General features: G+C 42.9%; 1 protein-coding gene across 1 annotated transcript; it reads right to left on the reverse strand.

Moving 5' to 3' along the window:
• Window positions 1-2,539: 2,539 nt before the first annotated feature.
• EZHIP (EZH inhibitory protein) lies at window positions 2,540-8,360 on the reverse strand. Its single transcript, XM_047075791.1, has 4 exons — window positions 8,195-8,360; window positions 6,790-8,063; window positions 6,499-6,681; window positions 2,540-2,719 (listed from the first exon to the last, which is right to left on the reverse strand). Exons 1-4 carry the CDS (start codon window positions 8,358-8,360, stop codon window positions 2,540-2,542), a joined length of 1,803 nt encoding a protein of 600 aa, XP_046931747.1.
• Window positions 8,361-15,374: the final 7,014 nt, after the last annotated feature.

Genomic DNA, 15,374 nt, shown 5'->3' on the forward strand with positions numbered 1-15,374 from the left:
GAAAATCTCAAGCAGGGTCCACACTCAGAGCAAAGCCTGATGTGGGGATCGATCTCTGAGAGATCATGTTCTGAGCTGAAATCAAGAGTTGGACACTTAACTGTCTGAGCCTCCCAGGCGCCCCTGTCTTTGAAATGTCTAATGTCTAATGTCTTTGAAATGGATAATGAGAGCCAGGATTGGATCCTGTCTTTTTTTTTTTTTTTGTAAGTTTATTTTTGAGAGAGAGAGAGCAGGGGAGGGGCAGAGAGATATGGAGACAGAGGATCTGAAGCAGGCTCTGCACTGATAGCAGAAACTCTGGTGAGGGGCTCAAACTCATGAACCATTATATCGTGACCTGTGCTGAAGTTGGATGCTCAACCGACTGAGCCACCCAGGTGCCCCTGTGATTTTAAAGTATTGATTGGTGGGGTTCCAGGGTGGTTCAGTCAGCTGTGTCCAACTCTTGATAGCGGCTGAGTCCTGATTCCAGTGCTGTGGGATTGAGCCCTGCATCAGGCTCTGAGCTGGGCCTGGGAGTCTGCTTGAGATTCTCTCTCTCCCTCTGCCACTCTCCCCCTCTTGTGTTCTCTCTCTCTCTCAAATTAAAAAAGTAAAGGGGCGCCTGGGTGGCTCAGTTGGTTGAGTGTCTGACTTTAGCTCAGGTCATGATTTCATGGTTCGCAGGTTGGAGTCTGGAGCCTGCTTCAGATTCTGTGTCTCCCTCTCTCTCTCCCCCTCCCCTGCTTGTACTCTGTCTCTCTTTCTCTCTCTCTCTCTCAAAAACAAATAAACATTAAAAAACTTTTTTTTAAATACAAAAAATTTTAAAATAAAAAATAAAGTATTATTGATTGGGAAACATCAGTAAGGTGTTAAAGCTGTTGGAGTCAGAAGTATCTGGGTACATTATCATAATCCTAATCAGAATAAGATCATTACCAGTCACTTACAATGTGCCAGACACTGTTAGAAACACTTAACACACACCACCATTTTAATCCTTACAACAATCTAGGGGGGATGCATTTTTATTGTTCCTAACTGACAAATGAGGAAATTTAGGATCCCAGGTTAACTAACTTGTCCAGGAACAACAGTGAGTTAATAGGAAAACCAGAATTAAAATCTAAGAATTCTGACCCCAGACCCAACCCTACTAGCAATGAGATCTCAAGAGTCACAAAAATTTCTCTGAGCATTAATTTCCACATCTTTTTTTTTTTTAAATTTTTTTTCAACGTTTATTTATTTTTGGGACAGAGAGAGACAGAGCATGAACGGGGGAGGGGCAGAGAGAGAAGGAAACACAGAATCGGAAACAGGCTCCAGGCTCTGAGCCATCAGCCCAGAGCCTGACGCGGGGCTCGAACTCACGGACCGCGAGATCGTGACCTGGCTGAAGTCGGACGCTTAACCGACTGCGCCACCCAGGCGCCCCTAATTTCCACATCTTTAAAATGGGAATAAATGGGGGCACCTGGGTGGCTCAGTTGGTTGAGCATCCGACTTTGGTTCAGGTCATGATCTCCCGGCTTGTGGGTTCACGCCCGGTGTCGGGCTCTGTGCTGGCAGCTCAGAGCCTGGAGCCTGCTTCAGATTCTGTCTCCCTTGCTCTCTGCCCCTCCCCCGCTCGTGCTCGTGCTCGTGCTCTCTCTCTTTCTCTCTCTCTCAAAAATAAATAAACATAAAAAAAATTAAATGGTAACAAATGTAGTCTCTCTGATATCAGGAGATTATGAGAATTGTTGCAGTAAAATTGTCTACTTCTTGTTCCAGTATTTGGTTATCTGTAGAATTTTTCGGGAATAAGTGTGTTGGATGGGGTAATCAAGAGACCACTAGCTGACAGATGAGCTGGTCCTGGTAAATCAGAGGCTCTTCACCCCCACCCCGTCCTTGGAAAATATGTTTTGCCTACCATTCCCAAAGCTGGAGGCATTTCCAAGACTGCAGTCTTAGAAGGATGTCTGGGTGGCTCAGTTGGTTAAGCTTCGGACTTCGTCTCACGTCCTGATCTTGCGGTTCGAAAGTTCAAGCCCCTTGTCAGGCTCTGTGCTGACAACCCCTTGTCAGGCTCTGTGCTGACAACTTAGAGCCTGAAGCCCACTTTGGATTCTGGGTCTCCCTCTCTCTCTGTCCCTCCCCTGCTCTCTCTCTCTCTCTCTCTCTCAAAAAGATAAACATTTTTTTAAAAAAGAATGCAGCCTTAGAGAGCAATGTGTTGTTGAGACCAACTGGCCAGTATATGTGACTGAACCCAGTTCAGGCTTCTATATAAACTACTAAGATTCCTGTGGGCAGCTGAGGAGATATACTCATCTTGCAGCTGCCCAAGATCAGCCTCATAAGTAAGTTCCCTTGCTTATTAAGACTGCCACTTACCAATCTGGAGTGGTCTTCCTCATTCTTCTGTCTTGTGAGTCAACAAAGTAAGATGACGAAGTTAAAGCTTTTGAAATGTATTCCCAAAAATGTTTCCTTTAGTTCTAAAGATTTTTAGTGGAATGCCCAATAGGTTTTTGTTCTGATTCCTAAATTTAAATTTTTTTTTCTTTTACTCCAGTTTAGTACAGATGATGATTCCCATTGTGTTCCTTCGAGAGCCACCAAAGGGTTGACTATACACATTGTTATCAGCAGACATTGCAGCAACACCTAAGGAGGAGGTGACATATTTTTCAAGGAGTAAGGACACTTGGTGGTAGAGGTTCTGGGAAGATGGTGGCAGCGGTGGCTATGTAGTTTTTCAATCTCTCCAAACACATAAAAACAGAGCAACTGGAGAGAAAAGCAAAATGAACAGATAATATTTTCAAAAAATATAGGTTACAAGACATCCCTTAAAAACCCCAAACTTCAAGTAGATGAGGACAAATCACCACCTACATATTACCTACATGGTACCAGTGTCTGTGCAGGAGGAAAAAAAAAGTGATGGCACAGCCTCTAAATAACTTGATAATAGAACCACAAACTAGCCAACTCACCAGAAAGAGCAGCAGAAACTCACAGGGTTTTTGCCCTTTTTATATCAAGCAAGTGCAAGGGGCCCAGCTCAAGAGGCACTAAAGGTGCTAGAAGCATCATAGCCTTTGTGAACCCTCAAAACTGACACCTCAGGGCTCTCTTGATAGGATGCCACAATTATGAGAAATTGCTGGAGGTGGAATTATCATTCAACAGGAAATGAACAAGAGAGGCTAAGGAAATTAGACTGTGCTGTACACAGATGTCCATACTTGTTGCTATTTTGAGCACTTGGAATGTGGCTGGTCCGAACATAGATATACTGTAAGTGTAAATTACATATCAGCCTTTGAAGATTAAGTAAAAAAAAATCTCAATTTTTACATGTTGAAATTATTGAGATTTTTTAGAAAAAAAATAGATAGATATTGGATAGATAGAATTAAATAAATTATTAAAGTTAAGGTCATGTATTTCTTTATACATTTTTTAATTTAGCTAGTAGAAAATGGTAAGTTACATGTGTGGCTAGCATTCTATTTCTACTGGACATAACTCCCTATTACTGAAGTTTGATATGCCTTTTAGCCATCTGAAATGGAAAAGTCGATTAGGTAGCTGTATATACATGACTGGAGTACAAGGGAATGGGTGGGAATAGATATACAATATTTTGATTCACCAGCTTAAAACAATATTTAAAGAATGAGACTAGATGGGATCCCCTAGGAAGTAGATGTATACAGGGGAAAAGGCAAAAAACTGAGGCCCTGGGCATTCTAATACTTAGAGGTGTGGAAAATGAGAAAAATATAGGAGAATGTGGGGTGAACACAAAGAGAACAGTCTTTAAAGACTAAGTAAGAGGGGCGCCTGGGTGGCGCAGTCGGTTAAGCGTCCGACTTCAGCCAGGTCACGATCTTGCGGTCCGTGAGTTCGAGCCCCGCGTCAGGCTCTGGGCTGATGGCTCGGCGCCTGGAGCCTGTTTCCGATTCTGTGTCTCCCTCTCTCTCTGACCCTCCCCCGTTCATGCTCTGTCTCTCTCTGTCCCAAAAATAAATAAACGTTGAAAAAAAAATTTAAAGACTAAGTAAGAACATGTATCAAGGAAGTGATCAAAGGTGTCAAATTGCTGCCAAAAGGTCAAGTAATATGAAATCTTAAGAATTATCCTTCACAGGGGCACCTGGTGGCTCAGTCGGTTAAGCGTCTGACTCTTGATTTTGGTTCAGGTCATGATCTTGTGGTTTGTGAGTTCAAGCCCCATGTTGGGCTCCGCGTTGAGAGTGAGGAGTCTTCTTGGGATTCTCTCTCTTCCTCTCTCTCTCAAAATAAACAAACTTAAAAAAAACACTAACATTAAAAAAAGAATCATCCTTTATATTCTGTAACACAGAGGTCTACTCTGTGATGGCATTTGGTACTTTCAGAAAGAGGGAGTATTAGAAGGACCAAAGGTCAAGAGAAGGATGAAGAGCCTGTGGTCAATAGGAGCTATATACATTTTAGTGTGGTGGGCTTAAACTAAGGACACTGGATTAAGGTCCACTCCCAAGCAGATCAAATGCCCAGGAGATCCACCAAACACTAGTATGCAGTAGGGTAGTGGCACCTCTGATTCAGCTCACTGAATGCTGGCTCACTGTAGGAAGGAACCAGACCTAGGACCTGAACTAATGTTTCCCCCAACATCTTAGATAAATAGGGGGTGTTTTGTGGTCAGAGCCACCTCCAGGGACAAGGTGTGGGTTCCTAGATATATATCCCTTAATGTCTCTAAATCTCTGGGGCTGGGCTAGAGAGGAAATTATACACACAGGCCAGTCACTAACATTTGTAGTGTGTCTGGGGCAAAAGTACAAATTAAGGTCTTTGGCCCATGTCCTTGATCTCTTCCCATTGCCAGCTATGTCCTACACCAAGAGGTATCTTACAATTAACCTTGAGAATACCTCAGCCTACACCATCAAGCTTTGTATACCCTTTTATTTTTACAAACAGTGGCCTCTTGGTAACCTTTTGGGCCTAAGAGTATGTATATCACAGACTCAGACCTCCCTCCCTTAGGGCCCTACAGAATCTGAAGCAGCCTTGGGGAATGAGGGAACCTAAAGCATTTTCTACAATAATTTCAGGGTGTTGGGACCTGATGGGCACATCCCATCATCTCTGTGGACTCCTAGCTCTATGGTCTGAATACAGCATGAAAAGGGCCTAGGCAAGAACCTCTAAAATGTGGGTCCCAGGAAGACAGCCCTTCTTGGCCAGGTCTATACCATTGGCCATGTAGAAGAAAAGCAAAGAGAGGAGAAATATGGTAACGTAGGGAGATGGAGTTCATTTGCTGGTTTTATTTTTTTTTCACTTCATTCCTTTAATGTGTTCTCCCATTGATTCCACAACTTCTTGAAAAACAACTGAGTTTCGCTATAGAACTAGCAATATGATAGAGGTATGAAACATAGCACATAAAAGATCATATCAGTTATTCCAAAAACTATATACCCTGTTCACAGAATGGTGGTGCATGTCCATCCAGTTATTTCCAAATATGTCTACACACAAACATACACACACCCTCTTATACCTGCTCACAAATTTACTCATTTTTTTAAATGAGATTATCCATTAACACACTTTTTAACTAACCAGTTTCACATCATTAACTTTGAATCACCCTCTGAGACCTTCCCCTTCCCCACACAGACCTCAGGAGCCCCCTTTCCCAACACACGAATTCTTTCTTCTTCTAGAAACTGAGACCTTCCCCCCTTGGTGCTCCTGACTCCTGCTTTTCTCCTCCTTCCTGAGGCTTCCTTCCAACACTCCCTACTCCCATCTTTGGAGGAATATTTCCCCCAATACACACACACACGTACACACACACATACACACACAACCACATAATCACATCCTGTCTCCTTCCTGACCTTGGATATCTCCATCACCCCTCCTTGGGTTGAATCCTACTCCCTTTTCTTGTCCAAGTTTGCAAATCACCTATGCTAAGTGGGTATATAGCATATAAATGGGAATTTCCTGGATAAAATTCCATTTTAGATAGTAGGAATAAATAATTGCTAGGATAGTATTTTATTTCCTTTCACTTCCAAAGAGTTTTGCTAGCATGCTAACAAATTTCTTTAATCCTCTAAATCAACAAGGAATAACAGTTATTTGGACAAAAAAAAACACATCTTAAAAATGAAGTCAAACATTTTTATTGTATTCATTCAAAAATGTCATTCTATAAAGGGAACTTGGAAAAGGGCAATCTCAACTCAGGGGCAAAGGCAGGCCTTTATAAGGAAAAAGCAGGCCTGAAATCAAGGGCCAAAAGCAGATAAATGCTAGGTAGTGCAGTTATGGGAAGGAGAGGCTTCAAAACTACTCAGCAAACAGCAACAAAATTTCTCATAATGTTGGTTAATAGCTAGAACACTCATAAACCTCAAAGGAAACTGCAGAGCAGGCACTCCCTTCAGGTCAGTGGGTGCATGCTAATTCCTTTTGTGGTTTTAGGAATATACTCATGGTAGCTCACACCCCAGGGGGTGTAGTGGGAGAAGGCACACTCCCTTCAAACTCTGGCAGTAAGGCACGCCTGAGGCTTGCAGGACTAGGAGTGGAGATGGAGCCCAAGCCACAAAACTTTGGGGAAGAGGGACACTGGTCAGAAAAATCATTGGAGGAGGAGGAGGAAGAAGAGGAGTAAGAAGAGGAGGAGGAAGAAGGGGAAGAGAAGAAGGAGAAGAGGGAGGAGAAGGAGAAGGTGGAGGTGGAGCAGCAGCTCTGGCCAGGAGACCCGGAGGAGGGGAAAGAGGAAGAGGAGGAGCCCTCATCACTCGGCCCAGAGAAAGGGAAGAGCCTACCAGGAGGTGAGGGAGAGGAGGCCCGCATACGGACTGCATGCCAACGGGGCTGGGTATCAAGGCTTGGAACCTCAGGATTAGGAGAGCTTGAGTTGCTCACAAATTCTTGTGAGGCCAACCCAGGAGAAGGACTCAGGCCGGTAGGCACAGGCAGAGAGGGACGGTTTCTAGGGTATGACGTCTGGGTGGGGTGGCTCCGGAGGACGTAGCCTGGAGGTGTACAGCCATTGTGGAGGGCAGGGCCTAGCGGGTTGGCTCTGCTTCGGAGGGCAGGGCCTGACCCGGACGCAGGGCTGCGGAGAGCAGGGCCTGGCCGAGATGCACGGCCACGGGAAGCAGGGGTTGGGGCAGGGCCCCGCGCGGAGACACGGCGGCTGTGAGCAGGAACCTGCGCGGACGCGCGGCGACTGTGAGCAGGAGCCCGTGCGGACGCGCGGCGGCGGGGAGCCGACCCGGTCGCGGGCGCGCGGCGGCGGGGAGCCGGCCGGGTCGCGGACGCGCGGCGGCGGGGAGCCGGCCCGGTCGCGGGCGCGCGGTGCCTTGGGGCAGCAGGGCCTGGCTCTGATGCACGGCGGCGGAAAGCAGGACCTGACGTGGATGAATGAGATGCACGGCGCCCTGGGGCAACCGGGCCTGGCTCAGATGCACGGCGGCAGAAAGCAGGACCTGACGTGGATGAATGACGACGCGGGAGAGCGCGGCCTGGCACAGAAGCACCACCTCGAAGGGCAGGGCCTGGGGCAGATGAAAGGCTGCAAAAAGCAGCGCCCAACCCAGAAGCATGGTTGCGGAAGGCGGGGCCTGGCGGTGGGGCATCACCATTGAAGACTGCAGGGCCAGGCCTGGCTGCTTGACTGCGGAGAGCTGGACCTGCTGCTCTGGCCTGACTCCGGAGGGCAGGACCCGGCTGGGATTCGTGACCCCACGAAGAAACCCGAGAACGGCGGCGACCGCTAGGCTGAGACCCTGGAGAAAATGGAGACAAGGATACTGGGCACTGAGGCTTGGGAAGCCCAGGAAACAGCGCCGCCGCGGAGGCTTCTGAGCCTGGGCAGCCTCTTCCCAGCCGGGCTGCTCCCTCCCACAGCAGTTCACTGGGCTCGCGGTCTGGGTCGGGGCCCGCCGGCCTGGCCACAGCCCCACGTGGCTCGCCCCATGGTGGCCACGCCACACGCATATGAGGTCTGGAGACCCTGGCCCGAGGACCCTGGCCCGTCTGGGGCACCACACGCCTCAACTCTGTGTGGGGACCGTGGCTGCCCTAAAGGTCGGCATGCTCCCTCATGGCTCGCGGGGGGCAGCCCCAGATCCTCTCTGGTGCTCAAAATGGCGCCCAAGGCAGCCAGGAACACCGTGTGGGGCGCCACCACCCAATGGAGACAGGTCACTGGAGACTGAGGGGGCCGAGGCACTGGGACTGGGGTTGCCGGTCCCGCGGGCATCACCAGGGGCAGGGGTGATCTCGTTCTTGGGCCCTGCGGTCATCTCACCCTGCTGTTGCTTCTGTGCCTTCTCCTTGGACGATGGGGTGACCATCATGCCAGATTCTCTCTCAGAGACACAAGATCGTTGTCCTAAGACACCATCTAGCTACAGCGCCAGCTGAAGGAGTGAGGACGGTAGGCGGGCCCGGGTAGGAGCTCTGCTTCTGATTGGTCGGTTGTTGTCACGTGGCTCTCGTCTTAGGGGAGTGGGCCAACCTGGCTCCATCTGGCGCCAAACCTGACGGTGTGCTCCACCGTTCTGGGGTCCGTTGCTGCCGGGACCTGATGTGAATTCCCCATACATACCTGGGCCCCTATGCGCTCGCGCGTGCGTGTGTGTATATGTATGTGTGGGTGTGCATTTTGAATAAGGGTACTCAGATGGCGATGTTCTCTGTATAAACACTTGGAGTCACCCCCAAATCAGTGTAGGTTGTCAGGACCACTCTGATGGTGAAACTTTAAAACAATGGCTTGAAAGAAACACCGCACTGGCCAACAGGAGATACACCTGAGCCAGGCATCCTCCTGGACTCTGTGAGGACACTGGGCCCATGTGTGACTCCAGAGGCAACAGTCCTGGAACTGCTCCTGGCAACTGAATAACCCTTCACTAGAATCTTGAAAGCAGCATGAAATCAAGAAAAAGGATGGGGCTCATGGTGTCTTAGCTCAGGATGTTCAGCACTTCTGCCATGCCAGAGGGGTATTTTGAAGTAACATGCTTCCCCCTGCCTTATCTCCTGAGGCATGGGCTGGAGTTGCCCAGGATTAAGGATAACACTGTCCTTAAATATACATCATTTTTTTGGGCTGCATAGTAATCCACTGATGAATGTACATTAATTTATTAATTTATTTGACCCAGTCTACTTTCTTGGCTACAGTTCTCTGTTATGCAGCAATGCACAGACTTAAAGTTTAATATTTAGACAGTAATTTTTACTTATTTTTTTAAAGTTTATTTATTTTGAGAGAGAGAGAGAGAGAGAGAGAGAGAGAGAACCCAAGCAGGCCCCATGCTGGCAGTGCAGAGACTGAGGTGAGGCTCAGTGCCAGGAATGGTGGGATCATGACCTGAGCTGAAATCACGAATCAGATGCTTAACCAACCGAGCCACCCAGGTGCCCTTGGAGACTAATTTTTATTCATTATTACAAAAGCCATTATTACTGCATTCTCCGAACCCCAAACAGAAAAGCAAATAGAACCTAAACTAGGAAAACTAGAACCTAAATATTGAAAATATTTTTAGGAAAATGACCATTCTTAAATAGTTCATAGTTCTTTTATTTCATAAAATGGAATTATTTATGCATACATATTATTTTTTAACCTGCCCTTTGGGTCTAGAAAACAATTTACATATCAATAAATAGGTTTCCACAAGGCAAGTGTAACTACAAAATGTTCCTTTTATGGAGGAAGCTTATATTTTCAAACATTGCTATATTGATCAACATTTAATGTTGTTTCCAACATTAAGCTGTCTGTAACACATCAATGCTGGACATACTGTTTTTCCTAAAAATTATTCATCTCCTCAAATATGACTTTATTGTGGATAAATTCCTAAAAGAGAAAATTCCTGATAGAGGCCAGCACATCTATGATTCTTTGATAAAAATATTGCTAACTGGTTCTCCTGAAAGTTGCCATTATAGCAATTTTGGCAGAATGGAATGGAATATTTAATGGAATGGATGAGAACCTGGACTGAAACACAACTCAGAAAGAATGGAATAGTACTTGGAATGTTAAATAATATGGAATGGAAAATGGATTTGAAACAATGCAGAACAGGATGAAGTGGAGACTGCAGTGGAAATGAAATGGGAAATTGAATAGGATGAAAATTGAATGGAATATAATGGGAAAATGGAGTGGAATACAAAATAGAAATATCTAATAACATATGGAATAAAAGAAAAATAATGATGTTATATGAAAAAAAGGAATGGAGTATAGTGAGAAATAAAATGTTAAATAGAAGGAAATTGAAGCCGAAATAGGTAGGACTATAAAATGGAATAGAATATACAATGGCCTGAAATACATGGACTATGAAATATGCACTATAAATGTTAAAGTACCATAAAAAGATGGAATGAAATTTTTAATGAAATAGAGAATACAAGATTATGAAGGATAAAATGAGAATTGAAAAAAAAAAACCAGAACATCGAAAATGAAATAGTGATGAAGTACAGGGTGGACTTCAATGAAGAATGTTCTGGTCATCTACCATTCTATAGTGTTGTGGAGCAACATCCATTCTATTATGTTTGTGGATTTTATTAAGCTAGGATTCAGAAAGAGTTTAGCAGTAATGGCTTGTTTCTGCTCTACAGTGTCCTTGTCTGAGGCTTCAGCTGGGAAAACTTGAATGGTAGTGAGGTCATGAGGGAAGGACAGCAATCAGTGATGACTCCTAGATTTTGGCCACACTATCTGGGAAGTTGGTGGTGGTCACTTACTGAAAAGGGAAGGCCTGCAGATTGAAGACACAGTGGGAACTGGTGGTCCTGTTCTGACCATGTTGGCCAATATATGCTCTGTACTTGTCCTAGTCATTTAGGGGTATGGACCCCAACTTATAGCCATTCTCTTAATTCTGTAGGTCACCTTTCACCAGTTGCATGAATCTAGTTTCTTCTTGGGAGTCATTTCAGTTTACTCTCTGAGATCTTTCCTTTCCTCCTCTGAGATCTTTCCTTTCCTCCTTTCTGGAATTTCAGGGCCTTAGTCATGATCCTTAACTTACTAATAATGAAAATGCCCCATCTATCCTTGTCTTTAAAGGATATGTATACAGGGGCGCCTGGGTGGCGCAGTCGGTTAAGCGTCCGACTTCAGCCAGGTCACGATCTCGCGGTCCGTGAGTTCGAGCCCCGCGTCGGGCTCTGTGCTGACTGCTCAGAGCCTGGAGCCTGTTTCCGATTCTGTGTCTCCCTCTCTCTCTGCCCCACCCCCGTTCATGCTCTGTCTCTCTCTGTCCCAAAAATAAAATAAACGTTGAAAAAAAAAAAGGATATGTATACATAATATATAATAATATATATTTATATATAATGTAATATAAATAATGTATTTTACATATATGGGATATATATATATAAATAATGGGGACGTATATATATATATATATATATATATATATAATCTTCCACTTATTGATTTGCTCTTCTCTAAGATCTCAGATTTTATGCTAAGAAGTCCCTTAAGTACCCTTCTTTAACTCCCATTGGTATGTCTTCAGTGCCCTCTCCTTTTTCTTTCCCAGGGCTTCTGTTTAGAATTAGTGTATGTGTATGTATGTGCTCATAGAAAAAGTATCTGGAAGGGTGAGTTTTATTTTCTCATACTTTATCTTCTGAATATTTCCAATGAGCATATATAACTCTTATACTCAGAAAAAAAAGTACAGCTATTTGCACTTTTAAAACAATTTTAATGTTTAATTAGGATTTAAGCTGTTGTAAAAAAAACAGCTATACTACTAGATGGGGTTATAAATTCATAGCATCTTGCCTGATGATGACACATATAAAAAGTCTTAAACATGTCCATTTGATGCTATAATTTCTCTTCTGGGGATTAATTATAAAGAAATAGTCATATAATCACAATGTTATATGCTCAAAGGTGAATATTATAGTGTCATTTATTTTAAATAATCTGAAGCAATCACTGTCCAATAGGATATTGTATGTCCACAGAATAAACACACAGAACTTACAGGATGTTTTTGAAAAAATTTTAATACCTGGGAAAATGGTTATGATATACAAAAAATACATGATTTACTGATATATATTTACATCTATTTTTATATCTAGCTCTATGCATATATTAGAATTTCATTTACTGTACTGCAGTTGTTCTCAACCAGGGGCATTTTGCCCCTTGGGGGGAAATTTGAAAATGTCTGGAGAGAGGGAGAGGTACTACTGGCAACTAGTATGCAAAGGCCACGGATACTCCCAATTCCTTCAATGCACAACAGAGCTTCTGATGACATGGATTATCTAATGCAAAATGCTAAAGGTGACAAGTTTGACAAACTTGCTCTCTGCCATAGAGCATTTAGATAATTCAGAAAGTTCAAGACAAAATTTAAATCACAATCAATCATTCCAGTGATTGATAACTATTATTAAAAGTTTGATATGTATATGTATTAAATTTTCTATGATGATCTTATGCTTTTTAAACAGCAAAAAGGATGCTTTTTGAAATCAGTTAATTTAAAAAATTCAACAAGCTACAGCTGTTTTTCACATGAAATATTCTAGTCATTGTTTAAAAAACTATATAACTTAAGAACTGTAATTTCATCTCATTTACATGGAGGAATATTCCACAATTAACAATCCATCATCATCTATCACTTGATTTTCAACCCTCTAATCAAAGCATTACTTTCTAAATGTTTATATATTTGGTTAAAAAAGAAAAATTGTGGGTGTCAGAATCGTAATGTATCTAATATATAAAGGGCAATGTGTGTGACTGTGTCATAGTAATATCATTACCACTCCAGTGACAGGTTTGTGAATGGACATTTCCCAGTTGTAGTTTATAAGGTATAACTTATCTTTGGGGTCTTTGGGAAAACATTTCTCAGCTCTTAAAAAATAAGAGAGATATAAATTGTTTACATAAAATTACTTATTTTACACATATGTATGTGTGTGTATGTATGTATATTTTAATGTTAGAATTAATAAGTGAATTTAGTGTGGTTGCTGGATATAAGGTCAATATTACAAAATTGAGTTGTTATTTCTACATAGCAGCATCAAAAAATATAAAGAAAAAAATTTAAATGCCTTTTACTATAGAATCAGAAAACATCAAATACCTAGGGAAAAATCTAATAAAAGAATCACAAGACTTCTGCCAAGAAATCTACATTTCTGAGAGAAATTAAAGAAGACCTAGGTAAATTAGAGATACATCATATTTATGGATTAGAAGACAATATTATGAAAATTAAAGAGAGATTTATTATCAAAATGATCTAAGGATTCAATATAATCCCAATTGCAATCCAGCTTTTTTTTTTTTTATAAATCGAGATTGGTAAACTGATTTTAAAATATATTTGGACATTGAAGATCTAAAAACAGCCAAAGCCATCAAGAAGAAGAAATTTGAAGGACTTTCACACCAGACCAACTATAAGACCACACTAAGACCAAGTATAAAGGCATAATAATTAAAATAATGTGATTTGTGTACATGAGAAGACAAATAGACCAATGCAACAGAGTCCACAGACATACACATATATGGTTGCCTGATTTACAATAAAGGTACCAATGCAGTGCTTGTGGGGGAAGACAGTCATTTAAGTAAGTGGAGCTGGACTAATTAGATATCCATCTATATGGAAAAAATTAATTTGGCCCCTAACTTGCATCATACACAAAAACCAATTCCAGAAGATAAAGCTTCTAGAAAATAATGCATATCTTTTTGATCTTGAGTAGATGATGATATCTGAAACATAGCACCAAAAGCACTGACAATAAAGGAAAACACTGAAATGAAATATACCCATATGCACAGCTAACAAATACCTTATGTACAGAAGAAAATACCTTATGTAAAGAAGAAAAAAAGTAAATGCAGTTAAACATTGGCACAATATTTTAACAGGCACTTCACAAAGTGGTTCATCCAACTGACCAATAAATAAAAGATTGTCCAAATTCAGTAATCAAGGATATGCAAATTGAAATTATGAAATATCTGTAAACATCTCCCAGAATACCCCAAATCACTACCAATATCAGGAGTTGAAGAAAATAGAGAGGAACTGGAGCTCTAACTGCTGGTGGGAGTGTCAGTTGCTACTATAGTGGGGAAAACTGTTTGGCAGTATTTATTAAAGCTGAATGTATGCATTCTCTGTAACCCAGCAACTCCATCTGTATCAGTTTTATATTTCTGAAAACTAAATTACCACAGACTTAATGGCTTAAAACAGCATCCGTTTTTAGCTCAGAGTTCTGTGATTCAGAAGTTCATGCATGGCATAGCTGGATTCTCTGCTCAGCGTCTCACAGAGTGAAATCAGCCCGAGAAACCAGTAGATCAGTGCTACGGACTGAATGTTTGTGTCCCCCTAAAATCTGCAAGTTGAAACCCTAATCCTCAATGTGATGGTATTTGGAGATGAAGCCTTTGGAATGCAATTGGGCTTGGATGACATCATGAAGATGGGGCCCCATGATGGGACTGGTACCCTTATAAGGAGAGGGAAATGACAGAGCATGTGTGTTTGCACCAAAAAGGTGGCCATCCACAAACCAGGAAGTGGGCCTTCATCAGACATTAAATCTGCTGGAACCTCAATTCTGGACTTGCTAGCCTCTAGAACTGTGAGAAATAAATGTTTTTTTGCTTAAGCAGCACACCCCCCTGACTATGGTATTTTATTATAGCAGCCCAAGGTGATTAAGACAGCCAGACTGTGTTTCTTTCTGGGGACTCTTTGGAAGAATACATCTCCTAGCTCATTCAAGGTATTGGGTGAATTTAGTTCCACTGTTAGCTCCTAGAGATTTCTTGCAGTTCCTTGCCACATAGATCCCTCCAAACACCCACTCACAGTTGAGTCTCTCTGTAAATGCATGCTCACAATCAACAGGAGGGGATTATACAAGGTGGAAGGTCATTAGGAATCATCTTAATATTCTGCCTACCACAGTCTGCCTTCTGGCCCCTAGTGATCCAGTCTGTCCCACATACAAAATTCATTCAACTCATTCCACAGTCTCCAAATTTCTTTTTTTTTTTTTAATTTTTTTTCAACATTTTTATTTATTTTTGGGACAGAGAGAGACAGAGCATGAACGGGGGAGGGGCAGAGAGACAGGGAGACACAGAATGGGAAACAGGCTCCAGGCTCCGAGCCATCCGCCCAGAGCCTGATGCGGGGCTCGAACTCCCGGACCGCGAGATCGTGACCTGGCTGAAGTCGGACGCTTAACCGACTGCGCCACCCAGGCGCCCCCAAATTTCTTTTTTTTTAATTTTTATTTATTTTTGAGTGTGC

Source organism: Lynx rufus, unplaced genomic scaffold, assembly GCF_022079265.1.
Source record: "Lynx rufus isolate CCGP_SWC_20201006 ecotype Redwood Valley unplaced genomic scaffold, mLynRuf1.p SCAF_14, whole genome shotgun sequence".
NCBI classification, from domain to species: Eukaryota; Metazoa; Chordata; class Mammalia; order Carnivora; family Felidae; genus Lynx; species Lynx rufus.